Source organism: Ceratotherium simum, chromosome 7 (genome assembly GCF_057802395.1).
Source record: "Ceratotherium simum simum isolate JZ-2026a chromosome 7, ASM5780239v1, whole genome shotgun sequence".
NCBI lineage: Eukaryota > Metazoa > Chordata > Mammalia > Perissodactyla > Rhinocerotidae > Ceratotherium > Ceratotherium simum.
This window is the reverse complement of record NC_141906.1, coordinates 18,411,813-18,426,166: the sequence shown is the minus strand read 5'-3', so window position 1 is coordinate 18,426,166 and position 14,354 is coordinate 18,411,813. Positions and strand designations below refer to the sequence as shown.

The 14,354-nt window shown below is 49.8% G+C and overlaps 1 protein-coding gene across 2 annotated transcripts in view; it reads right to left on the bottom strand.

The window, feature by feature from the left end:
* Positions 1-14,354, bottom strand: part of GALNT18 (polypeptide N-acetylgalactosaminyltransferase 18) — a 339,217-nt gene that overhangs the window by 151,180 nt on the left and 173,683 nt on the right. For both annotated transcript variants that reach the window (XM_087433212.1, XM_004418438.3), the window contains exon 3: positions 5,424-5,590. In XM_087433212.1, the coding sequence (XP_087289338.1) occupies positions 5,424-5,590 (167 nt within the window). The remainder of the gene's footprint in view (positions 1-5,423; positions 5,591-14,354) is intronic.

Sequence of the window (14,354 nt, the reverse complement as noted above, 5' to 3'; positions counted from 1 at the left end):
GCCTCCGAGAAAGTGCAGCTTGCTTAGGAAATTGCTAAGGAGGCAGAGTACAGGACTCAGACTCCTACACAAGGACCATCTGCAGAGCCTTTAGCTCTTGGCTTCTGAGAGAAAGCTGAAGGTCTAAAGAGGCTTGGAAGAAGAAAGCAGTCATCGACTGTCCCTTTGCTGTGTCTGTGGATACACAGGCCTGACCCCAAAGCAAAGGTGCCTGCAGAGGAGGAGTCGGGGGGAGACAAGGCACCAGCACACACAGAACCTGCGTCAACCGCCTGGGAAGGAAGGCTTAGCAAGGAAAACGTCCCGAAGGCTCTGTACTCCCCCTTCACTTAGAGATTTAAACACCAGCGTCCCTGCCACCATGCACTATCTCGTTCAAGCCTCCGAACAATCCCCGCGGTGGGAATTAGACATCCCAATTTTACAGATAAGGAAAATAGGGTTCGCAGAGGTTAAGAACACACAGCTAGGAAGAAGCTAGAAAGAGCCGGAATTAAAAAGCTGGCCTACTGCCAAATTCCATGGTCTTCCCGTCAGAGCAGTTTCGGGAGGGAGAGAAAAGCCGGAGCTGCCTTTACTCCGTGGCTACATGTCAGCTATTATTATTGTTGTTGTTGTTATTTTATTACTGTCATTTTAACTCACCCATAGGGCACCCACAGCTTACACGGCACCTTCACTCCGATTAACTCATGCTAACCTCAGTGACTCTGGGGGCAGACAGGGCAGGGCAGGGCCTGGTGGCCCCACACGGCACAAAAGAAAACCAAGGCAAAAGACCCACGGCCATGAAGAGACCTAAACCAAGGGCTATTATGTTTCATCCCCATTTTATTGTATTTATTTGCACGACTCGGTGATGTCACGGGCCAGATCTGACCCGTCACCCTCTTCATGCCCTTGGCCCGGGCTGGGCATCCGTAAACATTAATTAAACTGAGCTGAGTTGGCCTGATGTGAAATAAATGAAAAGTCCTGCCCTGAGTGAGGTGATGCCCGACAGAAGCAAGCCCCAAATGGAGCCTGCCCGGGATACGGCCATGCCGCCTTCCCCAAGTCAGGCTGGGCTGGTCTCAAGGGCCTTCAGCTCTGAAAGGCCAGCGATGCTCACTGCCTTCAAGAGCCAAGTCTCAAGTGTCTCTTCCTCCCCTCTTGACAGCTCAGCTAGGGCTGGTCTCAGGGAGCCCCATGACTGGTCACCTCCTTGTCCCATTCCATGCAGGGACACTCCAGCAGCACAGACTCCTTCCCACCACATCCCCACCCCAGGGTCCTGCAACCCACAGGGCACTGGGAGTGAACGCTATTGCTCTGCCGTCTCTAGGTACCCATCGCCGCACCCCTCATCACCTCCAGCTGTCTCCCTATTCACCCATCTGCTCCTCCTGAGTGGGGGAAAGACGGGCCCTTTCTTCTCAGAGGCACCCTGGGTTTCTGTGCCCTGGATCCCATCCTCTCCTCCTTCCTCAGATATCCTGCTCCACACCTTGGCCCCGAAGGACTCAGGTGCCCCCTCCCCAGACCAGTTAAATCATCACAGCTAAGGCCTGGCCACCCAGATTTCTTAAAACCCTCTAAGCGATTCTAATGTGCAGTTAGAGTCTCAAGAACAACCTGCCTTTTCAAAAAGTGAGAAATACCACACAATATGATACAATAAGATATGATACAACACAATGGAACTGAATAACATAGACCAGACTATAATAGAAAATATCAGTGCTCTGCACATGGTAAGGGTAATCATTGTTTCTTAAAAGTTTTGCTTTAATCGTGTGTGTGTGTGTGTGTGTGTGTGTGTATGGGTGTGAGTAGGCGTGTCCTCCTGGGTCATGATGTAAATGTGTTTCTTGCTGTAGATTATGCTTAAACAATTTTTTCTTTTTGTGTGAGGAGAACATTGATCCAGTTTCTGCCTTAGCTCCTGATTCTCCTTTATAGTCAAAACCTCCGACAGAGAAATTGCCCTCCCTGCCTGCTCTGCATCTTCACTTGGCGTCTGCAGCCCCATCCCCAACACTTTACTGAAGCTTCTCGCTGAGGTTTCCATGATCTGCACCCTCCACTTCCAGTGGCTTCTTCCCAGACTCCATCTCCTTCCACCAGTCTGCGGGTTCATTCAAATAGATGGCTCTCGTCCCTGGAATTCTCTCTCGGCAGAGTCTGTGTCATCCTCCAGATTCTCCTGGCTGTTCCTTCTCAGTGTCTCACCAGCTAACCCTCTTCCTCCCAACTCCTGCATGTCTTACACTAAGTAGTCTCTCAAGCTTCTATTTTTTGTTCTCCCCTGTTCTCTTTGCCACCCTCTCCTCCCAGTCAATGGCTTCATTACCCTGTGTACAAGACTCCAAATCCACATGCCCACGTTTTCCTCTCTTGATCCCCAGTTGTGCAGTTGGTGAATTATGTGGCAGTCTCCTGGAAATTGGGGAGAGGTAACAGTGAGAGTGTGCAACTCACAGTCACACACTTGACCACGTCAGGCAGGTGGGGCAAGCAAAGGAGGATTATCATCCCCATTTCATAGAGGAAGAAATTGAGACTGAGAGGCTGAGGGGTGTTTCTGTCTCCATTCATTCATGGTGGAGAGGGACCTAGAACCCATGACATCAGACTTCAGTCCAGAGGTCTCTCCCTTCACACCATGCACTGGGACTCAACATGTATGCAAGTGAAGCTATATCTTATTCATTGAACCAGATATTCTCAACCGGAGCTGTGCAACAGAATCAGTAAAAATGCTGCTTAAAACAGAAATGCCCAGATTCCACCTCTAACTTACTGAATTAGAATCTTCCGGGAGAGCTTTCTGTTTGTTTTAGCTTTATATATTGAAGTAATTACAGATTCACAGGAAGGTACAAAGAAATGTGCAAGGAAGGAGGTCCCATGCACCCTTCACCCAGCCTCCCCCAACATTAACATCTTACCCAACTAGAGTGCAATATCAAAACCAGGACAGTGACATTGCCATAATCCGCAGAGCTTGCTCAGATCACTGCAGGAAGACATGTACTCATTTGGGTATGTGTATGTAGTTCTGTGTAATTTTGTCATGTGTAGCTTTGTGTAACCACTACCACAGTCAAGAGACTTAACTGTAGCATCACTGCAATACTCCCTAGAGCTTTGGGCCTGAAAGCTCCCCATCTCTGATAAAGAACCACTGCATCCAACCACTGCTCCCCCTGCCTCCCTCTCCTGGGGATACACCATCACCCTCTGAGTCACCGTGGCTTGAAACGGAGTCATCATTCACCAGCCCTCCTTAGGCCCACCTGCCTGTTAGTCAAGAGATCCAGTAGATGCTTCCTTCATCACACGTCTCAGGCTCAGATCTTGCCCTTGATCCGCCATTACTCCCTGCCCCTTGATTTCTTGACCGTACTGCTGCCTTCTCATCCAGTTCCCTTCTTTCCCCCTTTCCCCCAACCACTATCACAAACCACAGCCAAACCTCTCCGTTGCCCAGCTCTGACTGCATCATTCCTCTCACCAAAAACTTTTGATGGTTATTGCCATTTACAAAATGAAGTCCAAACTCTTTAAATTCAAATATGAAATCCTCTATATCTGGCTCACTTCCTTATCTAAATTTCTCAAACTCATTTATTAGTTTTTTCCCCTTTTTCCATATGGATTAAAGACGAAATGGCATCCTTAAGGCCATGATAAGGTTCTCACCATGGGGAAGAAATAAAAGGCTCCAAGATTTCCTTCTTCCTAGTGCTTTATTCGTTTTCTTTTTTTTAAACTTTTTTTTTTTTGTGTGAGGAAGGTCAGCCCTGAGCTAACATCTGCCAGTCCTCCTCTTTTTGCTGAGGAGGACTGGCCCTGGGCTAACATCCATGCCCATCTTCCTCCACTTTATATGGGACGCCGCCACAGCATGGCTTGACAAGCGGTGTGTCCACTTGCGCCACCAGGCCGGTCCCTAGTGCTTTATTCTCCTCTCTCTTTTGTGATGTGAGGAAGTGCAGCAGAATGGGGCCTGGGGATGCCTCTTGTTTGGGGGATGTCCTTACCTTTGCAAGGACGGCTATTCCATCCCGTGTCTCCTTACAATGTTAAGAGGTGAGGGAGCCAGCAGGCCTGGATGGAGCAAGGTAGGGTGCATGGGCAGGCTAGTCAGGTTGTTCTGGTGTTAGCCACTGGGAAATGGGAGCTTTCTTAGGCATCCATTCCTTGGACCCAAGCAAGGTGATGGTAGGTAGCTGCTCGAGATGTGGGAGCTGGGCCCCTTCCTGTCTCCCTCACAATAGACAATCACCTTTAAAACTATGCTGCCTATTTGCGGCCATCTTTTGATGTCTTTTCTTTCCTTCATGTCCATGGAACGATGCAAGTCAAGAGATTTATAAGCAATGCCCTTCACAAAGCTCTAAAATCCGCTTCCCAGCACTGCTCCTTCACTTCTTACTACATGATGATAAAATGAAAAAGAAAATTTGCGTATTGAGATAAAATATATTTCAATTATCTGATATGTTTCAGCTTTAATTGATAACAAAACATAAATTGCCCATTTGAACTTCTCATCACAGCAACCAATTCACTGGGAAATTTACGACCTGACCCAGAGAAAGCGCTCAAGATAACACAAGCCCAGGGACTCTCTGATGACCAGCAGTCTATTTTTAAAAATCGTGCATTATCCAGAGCACGTCCATTCTAATGATCCTATCCAGAGCACTGATTTTAAATCGTCTCAATACATGGTCTCTAAGTTTGGAAATATTATGGGAGTGGTATATGTGGGGGGAATCAGAGGCCATGGAATATGCACCAAGGAAAGAGGTAGGTGGTAGAGGCCAGAGAAGAGGAGATAGTGATGTGAGGGCTTCAATAAGCATTTGTAGCCACCCGGGGCTTAGCTAGGGCCAGATGGAACAGGGACCAGGGGATCCAGCAAAGAGTCTAGACTTCCAACAGCTCTGTTGCTGTCGTTGTGTTACACATCCACTACCTTCCCCACCGTCACCACCACTACGACACCCACCACCACCAGCACCATCAGCACCTCCGCCATCATCACCACCACTACTAAGACAACACCAACGAACAATCTTCCAGACAAGGAATCCCACAAAATGAAATGAAGCTTCACAGAAAAGAGTCACTGGAAATGTCTACTGTGTATGTGGCGGGGGTGGAGGTCAGGGCTATTTACCGTATATTATGCTAGAATGTTGGAGGAGACAGTGGATGCCAGTAAGGAAAAGCTTGGGGACCAGGCCTCTCTGGGATGTGGAGAGGGTGCACCTATGGAGTCCAGAGACGTGACCACCATGAATCTCTCACCACTGAGGCAACACCCCAGAGAAGAAGCAGCCCTGGAAAGCCTTGAGAAAATGAGAACCCCAAATAGAGGCTGACCCCTCTGCTCAGATGACAGGCACGGAGCAGGGAGCTCGGGCACTCACCATTGCTGCTGTTGTCATCCACCAGGATGATCTCCTTGAGCAGGTGTGGAGGTGTGCGCTGAATGGCTGAATGGATGGAGCGCAGCAGCACCGAGAGCGCTTCGTTGACGAAGATGAACACGATGCTCACCTCCGGCAGGCTGTCGGGGAATGAGAGGTTGCGGCACCTGGGAAGAAGAACAGCCAGGCTCTTAGATGGGTCGGGGACGGGGCTGGGGTCACCTCAGGTGCTGGCCCACCCCATGTCCTGGCTCCAGCTTTGCTGGAGGGCTCAGGAGTCCAGATTCTTCCCAAGGCCTCTTCTCTGATACACTTAAGACAAACCCCAAGCGTGCAGCAGACAGGCCCACAACCATTGAAACGGGTTTGCCCACAACAGAGTGTGAACTTGTCAAAGCCTATCCCAGCTGAATAGTTGTACCCTTAGCACCCAGCATGGGGTCTGGAACCCAGCGGGTGGTCATTGAGTGTTTACAGGAAGAATGACTTAACATTTCTAAACCCAATAGGATGGAAAACACAACCAAAGGAAAGTCTCCATTATTTCAAAACGGCAGCCAGTGCCTACAGACCTTAGATGACCTGCCTCAGAAGAAAAACGTTTCTCCTCCCAGAGACTTCTACTGCCAGAATCCACTCTGCCTCCCTCCAAAAGGCATACTGCCTGGGACCTCTCCCACCCTTCATTCATCACAGGGATCTGGCCTCCAGAACCAAGTTGAAGCTGGAGTCAGAGTCTCAACACGAATGAGGGATGGAAGGACAAGTCCAATCTCATTTCAGGATGAGGACACTAAGGCTCAGAGAGGCTGAGTCCCCACCGTGAGTCAGCTGCCACCATACAATCTCAACTCTGTTCTTCTGACATCTACAGCAGTGTTCCCCCCTCAAAGAGAAATGGTCATGGGAGAGGTTGCCCCAAACTGTCCCATTCCACCCGCCCCCAGCTCCACTGAAACCTTGAAGCCATTTGGAGGTCTCTTGCCCAAAGGACATGAGGCAAAATCATAAAAGTCTGCATGCCATTCCCCATGGGAAGAGGAACACCCAACCCTGAAATCAGACCCCATAAAGAGGCCAGACAACAAGAAGTGCCATGGTCCCCAAGGATTGTCCAATTCCTTCCCCTGCCAGCATTGCCTTCGTGGGCAGGAAACCACTGCTGGTGCCCTTCTCTGGCTAAAACTAAACACTGTTCCAGAAGGAACTGAGCTGCCATCTTCAGGAGAGTTGAATGAAAGGAGAGAGCAGCAATTCCAGCCCTGTCCCAGGCCCTGGGCTCAGAAGACGCTGCCTGCTCCCACCACCACCGGCCACTGAAGGCCCCAGGAGTTCAGGGCTGGTGACCATGTTGCATTGCTCCCAAGTGGGAGGTGCAGCCAGGTTAGAGCACGCAATGAGCACAATGGCACAGGGTTTCTGCTCATTGGCAGTCACAGTCCTGTCGGATAGGAATGGGCCTGCTCCTCCTTAATGAGGAAAGCTGCAGGATCACCAATGCTGAGCAATTTGGAGAAATCACCGTCGGGCCCCAGCCTGCTTAAGAGCAGGAGATTAATAAACTAAAATCATCGTCTCTATGGTTACCAGAAATCTACAGAAACTTCTCCCATTCTATTTCTAGCTCTCTGTCTCTCTCATCAAAGAGGGGTGGGGGAAGGGAAAGAATTGAGCCTTTTCCCAAATCTGCTTCATACTCACAATTTTAGTCAAACCATCAGGTTAACAGATTGGTGTAGAATTCATTCATTCTTGTATTTAATGGAATAAATATTTATTGAGCTTCCTCCACAAGGTAGGCACTGCACTGAGGGTACAGCAGGAGGTGACAAAGTGCCTGTCCTCATGGAGCTTACACTTTGGCAGGGAAACAGATAAACAAGTGACACAGTTTTGTATGAGTGCTGAGATGAAAAGTAACAGGGGGTGAAAGGAAGCATGCTGCCCTGGCAGCTGTTCTGGAAGGAGTGGCCCGGGAAGGGGGAGGAGCAGAGATTTGATCAGAAACTTAGATGGGGAGGGACTTCAATGAAGGAGAAAGACTGGAATGACTCCTTAAGCTCATCAGAGCCTTTTCAAAAATTTGTTGTTGTTGTGAATACAGTTTCTATAACAGCAATTAAAAGGTTTGTGGTTAACAGCCAAATAATTCTTCTGGCGCCTGCTTATTTATGGCTATCAAGAGCAGCAGCTGGCCTTTCGTTAGGCACGGAAACAGACAGAAGTATTAACACACAACCTACTTGCTAACTGCATTTTAAAAATAATACTATCTACGGTCAACCTAGTACATGATCTTTATTTTTCTTTCACAAAAGTATAATGAACAGCTCCCAATAAGGTCGATAGATGAGTACCAGTTCACTGTCCTCCCCACTAAGCCCACCAGCGATGAAGACTGTGCCCCTGAGTCCACTCGCACTTTCCAGAGGTTTCCTAAGTCCTCAGAGCTCACTCTCTGGGGCTCTGGGTTGTTCCCAGTGTTTTCCAGAGTTGGGGGTTAACTGCCTTTCCTACTCTCTTCCCTTCTTAACTCTGAACCACTCTTCTCCCCTCCAAGGAGACCAAGTTGCACTTCTCCCAGTAACAGCCAGGCCCACTCTGATTGTCCAAGCCGCCAGTGTCTGTGAGCCGCCTCCCGACAGTCTTTCTCCAAGCAGAATGAAAGTGTTAAGGTAAACTCTGCTGATCACTATTTTCATAAGAAAGACTCTTTCGAACATGAGATTTTTATATGACAACCCCTTTGGCTGTAAGAGAACACCTAGGACAGCGTACCATATTTGTGCGTGTTCCTTGTCTGTCCCCTCTGCTATAAAGACCCTCCCTGAGAGCAGGGACTTGATTTTGCTACTGTGCTATCTCCTGACTTTAACCCAGCCCTGGCACAGGGTAGATTTTGGGAATTAAACAAAGCTAAAAGGTTTGTTTATTTTATAGAAGGCCTAAATTTTACATGCACGCCACTGACCTCAGCATGTTCTTTTTTCTTACAAACGTCCTCTCTCTGCAGGAGAGTCAGGTCCCATCCCCCCGGCAGGTCTTTCCTCTTCTGTCCTCCTCCCCTGAATTACGGCCCCAGCCCTCACACTCAGTCGCCAGCAGTTCACAGCTTTGTGGACTGTAATTAAGCGACCCCTCCAGGCCAAATGTCCTGACCTCCTTAAATCCTTCTTCCCTCCTCTTCTCTCCTGGGAGCTGCTCTGCGGATCCCAGCCATAGCCACATTGCTGGTGGCCTCTCTCCGCACCGCAGCACCTTCCCTCACCCTTCGGTTTTCCCGACCCTAACCTAAATGTGGGTCTGGGCAAGCAGACAGGTGAAGTGTGGGCAGGATAAGAAAGACAAGGCAGGATAGTCTTTAGAGAAGGAGCGTTGGAGGGGGGATGGAGCCACCCAGGTGCTGACCCAGCTCTGCCCCAACTTGCTGTGTGACTATGGGCAGGCCACGTCACCGCCCTCCATGCCTTGTCATGGAATGAGGGAGGCAGAAGAAACGATCACTCACGTATCTTCTCTCTAAAAAATTCAGGATCTTCTATCTCACATGCGGGGAACAGAAGACATCTCTTTAAAAAAAATGGTTTGCAAACTTTCCCTCCCTCCCAACCAGTACCTGGTCACTACCAAACGCCAGAAGACACATCCGCTTGCTCAGGACTGCAGGCCCACTGCCCAGCATGGTGCCTGGCGAACAGCAGGCATTCAGTCAGGATCTGTTGAATAATTGATACGACCCTTTCAAAGTCCCCAACACACACACACATGGTTTGTATCTTCATCTCACAACTGAAGCAGAAGTTACATGGCCGAGGGGAGAGGCCAAAAGGAAGAAAGAAGAGCATATCGGGCAAGATGTCCACAGACCCGCTGGCCACATCCACTGTCATCACTGCCAGACACTGCACTGAGGCCAGAAGCCTGCCTGCTGTGGGGCAGCCCGTGACTTCTAAGGGGACACACATCCGAGAGCCACTATGGAACAGCATTGTTCCGGACCCCAGCCCAGAGCTTCTGCTCCAGTCCGGCCACTTGCTTCACCCGTCAACCAGCGCTGGACCCTGCCCAAGGGCTGTGCCTCTTGTAGTCACACTGCTGACATGCTCTCCCCGCCACCTGGATCCCCCAGGGTCTGGCCACCACACCCTCTGCCCCCCTCCCCGCCCCTCCCCGCCTGCTCTGGGTGTCTGCTCTGCACACCCTCTTCTCCGCTCGTCTCTCCAGAGAAGGGCCAGAGGACGTGGGGCAGGAGGAGCCCCCCGGGTGTGACTGGCCCTGCCCTATTTACACTCCTAGAGAAAGCCTGACTGCACCAGACTAGTCCCTTACTCATTTTGAGAAGAGGCAAATTCTCCGGTAACATTAAGCCATAAAAGTTCCTTTTTTACTTTTATTTTCATTCAAAGTCGAGCCATTTTCCACTAGAGATAAAAACAAGGCATCTCTGAGAGAGGAGTACGAGGGCTGTCTAATAAGCCGGAATTGATGATCATGATAAACTCCGCTTTATCGATCTATGCACACGGAAGGCGGTGTGGGGATGGGAGCAGCTATATAAGGAGCCTCTTGGCAGAGCCCCCAAGACTGTTCGGAGCTGTTTATGAGGCAAGTTTATATCAAGAGTTTCAGTGCGGCTGTCACCTGCGAGAGACAGGGAAGCAATGGCAGGCAAAGTGAGGCCAACCCGGGCACCCTGCCGCCAAGTACCACCCAGGGCAGCAGCCAGACACCGCATATTGGATCCCAGATTCTCCCCTCCCTGTAACCTTGGCAAATCTACAAGCTCCCAGTGACTCACAGAGGCTGCCTGACCTGGAGTGGGAGGAGGGGGAAGACCTCTTCCAGAATAAAGATCACAGCAGAATATGAACTGGGGCTGTCTGCCATTGCACACAGGGACTCAGGTCCAACTACGCCAGGGCTCTGCGAGGGGCAGAGGGAGCTACCTGGACCAAGTGGTGAGAAGATGACACTCCCAGGTCCCTCTCCCTTGAGTGCCCCCAGCCCCTCTTTCTTCCCAGGTTTCTCCCAAAGGATCTCACCTGCAGCTGAGGTCAGCACACGGGGGTTCAGGTGCACCGTTAACCACCTGGAGCAGAACCTGGCCCGGGGATCAGCACTGCCCTCTTGGCCCCTCACGGCCATCAATGTCTTCACGCCAGCCTCCACCCTCCTACCTGCACCCACAGGACTTATTTGATCCTCCTCTGGCCTTACTTGGGTATATTTCTGGCTTCTTCCAGACCTTTCCAGAAGACATAGGCTCCCAGGCCTGCCAGTGTCCAGTCTGGTGGACTTGATGAAACCCCAGGATGAGGGCAATGTGGGGATTTCCCTCGGGCGTGAGAATAGTCAGGATTTCACTCCCTCTGGCTGGCTTCTGCATCTCCAGACCTCTGGAGCCCAGAGGCTGCATGGTGCTTGCTCCTCCTACCACCAGGGACTCCACGCAGAATATTTGGAAATAATAATAGTAATAATTTCCATTTACTGAGCGCTTACGATTTGCCATAAACCATGCTAAGAGATGTACAGGTATTTTTACTCTTTTTTCCGTTTTATTCCTTCCTACAATCCTGTATGGTGAATTTTATTATCCTCATTTTACAGATGAAGGACTAGGGCTGAGACAGGAAGTTACCTTACAGGGCTTAAACCTGGGCTCGTTTGTCTCCAAAGCCTGTACCATAATCCCTGCGACACAGGGTCTGCACCTTCCTTCCCAAGCCCACCCAAAGATGCATCTGGTGATGCATTGCTGTTTGACAACCCAGAGACCCAGTGAGAGGGGCAAACGGAAGTCTCTCCAGGCTGCCAATTCTGATGAAAGATGGGGAGGATGTAGTACGTCTAGCAGGATGCTGTGGACAAATCCAATAAAACACGACTGGGCACCTGAAGCTTAAGGAAGCTTCAAATTGTCTTCCTGTGGGACGGCCTGGTGGCACAAGCGGTTAAGTGCGCACACTCTGCTGTGGCGGCCCGGGCTTCACTGGTTCAGATCCTGGGCGTGCACCAACGCACTGCTTGGCAAGCCATGCTGTGGCAGCATCCCATATAAAGTGGAAGAAGATGGGCATGGATGTTAGCCCAGGGCCAGACTTCCTCGCCAAAAAGAGGAAGATCGGCAGATGTTAGCTCAGGGCTGATCTTCCTCACACACACACACAAAAATTGTCTTCCTGTTACCTCGCTCCCTTTGAGACAAACAACCACCATGACTCCTTGTATAAAGGTGTCTGTGTCTTCTGCCAGGTGGCCTCACCATTTGGCCCCCAACTTATGGGACCAGGAGCGATTCCTGAGCCCCAAGTAGCTATCGACAGGCTGGCTGTCAGCCTGCGGGGCAGCCTACGCCAGTAGCTCTGCGTAGCCAGATCTCGCAATATTGAAGAAGGACCAGCAACCCGATCAAGCCCTTTCTCATGCGGAGGTTGAATGTGAGACACTCTAAGAAGGCAGGATGTGGAAGTCCAGGGCAGCAGAAATGATGGGACATTGTCAGGGAGTGAGCCGTAAATGGGGCAGTCACCATTAGAGACACGGGACTCTAAGGAATGGACAAAGAGGAGCCAGACTCGAGCTCGTCCTGGATGCCCTCCTGCAGATCCTAGATGTGTGCTTCTGATTACATGACTATGTGACTGTGTATCGACACGGGCCTGCACAGAATCCCAGCCATCCGCGGTCGCCTGAGTGGTTCGGTTCCTTCTCTCTGAGAGCACGCACAGAACCTGGTAAAGAAAGACGCACTGCAGTTCCCGGGCTGCCATCGGACCCCCGCTAGCCTCTCACAGCATCCTTGGCTTTCCCTTCACGCCACTTACATGTTATTGCAACGTGTTTTTATGTGATTATTTAACAAACGTCAGTGTCTCCACTAGACTATTAACCACACGAGGTCAAGACCACATCTGCTTTGCTTGCCAGGCACAATGACCAGCACCGAGCAGAAACTCAGAAACCACTAGATGTCTGGCTGAATGAACAAATGAATAAATGCTTGAATAACGAACAGTAGAACGAATTCAGGCCCAGGAAATCTCTGTGGGGGGAATTCCACCACGACCCAACAGAACGGTCTTCAGTGAGTTGAACATTTACTCCCTGACTGCAGCACTGTACTGGTTTCCTAATACTAATATTGCTGCCCTAAGAAATCACTACAAACTTGGTGGCTTAAAACAACTCAAATTTATCATCTTACAAGTAAGTCACAGAGAGGCTGGGTAACTTGCTGGACGTCAACCAGCTTGTAAATGAGAAACCTGGCCTTGGAACCCAGGGAATCGGGTTTTAAATATTACTCTATAATCTAAGCAGAAACTTCATCTGTTTGTCGTGTTACCCAGTTTCCCTCCTGGGTTGTTCTCTAAACATTCTCCACTTTCTCTATATCCCTTAAAATCCAACTCTGCAGTTGTGATCTGAGCAGCAGAGTAAAACAAAACTATCACCTCCCTTTTTTAAGACATTATACCTCTGTTAATGTAGCTCAAGATTACATTACCTTCAAGAGCAACCACATGATACTATTGACCCATAATGAGCTTAACATTAACTAAGAACCAGACGTACTTTCCCAGAGTGCTTTAGTTAAGGAGTATTTCCCCCCGAACTGTGTTTGTGCAGTTAGCATTTTCAGTGCAATAGCAGAATCATTATGAAGCGTGTTTATCTTACCCCTTTGTCTTGAGGCTGCCCTCATGGAGGACACATCTTCCACAGATCTCTGGGTCATCTCTACAGAGCCAAGATCCCAAACCAGTAAAGCTCACCTGGGCCGGGCAGGGTAAGATAGTGTCCTAGAGAGACACAAGACCCAGGTAAAAATCCTGGCTCTCAATCCCCACCACCTGCGGGGCTTGAACAAATTTCTTAACCTTGAAAATATTCAGTATTCTCCTATATAAAATGGAAATCCTAATAACTACCTCCAAGAGATGTGAGGATCAAGTTAAATGAGAAAATGCACATTAAGCAGTTTGCAGGGCGCCTGGCACACAGGAAGTGAGCAAGCGGTGGCTCTGGGTGGAAATCAGTCCCTCCCAGGTGGCCCAGCAATCACTATCCCAGCTGCTCCACGTGGGGCCAGCCCCCGTCTCCCCCAGGAGCAGCTACATAACTTGTGGGGCCCAGTGCAAAAGGAAAATATGGTGGCCCCTGTTCAAAGATGATTAAGAATTTTAACACAACGACAGCAGAGCGTTAAAGCAAGCACAGAGGTCTCCAGCCTTCCTGGGATCCTGTGCAACAGGTTGCACACTGTATTAGTTTCCTAATACTAATATTGCTGCTGTAAGAAATTACTACAAAGTTGGGGCTTAAAACAGCACAGTTTATTATCTTACAGTTCTGGAGGTCAGAAGTCTGACACGGGTCTCTTGGGCTAAAATCAAGGTATGGGCAGGACTGCATTCCTTTCTGGAGGCTCAAGGTGATAATCTGTTTTCTTGCCTTTTCCAGTATCTAAAGGCTGCCCACATTCCTTGGCTCGTGGCTCTTTTCCATCTTCAAAGCCAGGGATGGCTGGTCGAGCCCTCACAGGCCATCTCTCTGGCGCTGACTCTTCTGCCTGGCTCTGCCACTTTCAAGCGCCCTTCTGATTATGTTGGGCATCCAGATAATCCAGGATAATCTCCTTATTTTAAAGGCAGCTGACTAGCAACATTAGTTCCATCTGCAACCTTAATTCTCCTTCGCCATGTACCGTACCATATTCACAGGGTGCAGGGACTAGGACGTGGACATCCTCGGGAGGCCATTATTCGGCCCACCATACACACGCGTGAAGCCAGCCCTGCTGGTCCCCGAACCTCAGAGATCTCAGATGCGTCTAGAGTCTACACCATTAAGACCCCACGGCCCTCTAATCCATACACACAAACCTGAGGCCATGCCCACAGTGGTGGCAGCCAACACCCACAGCCA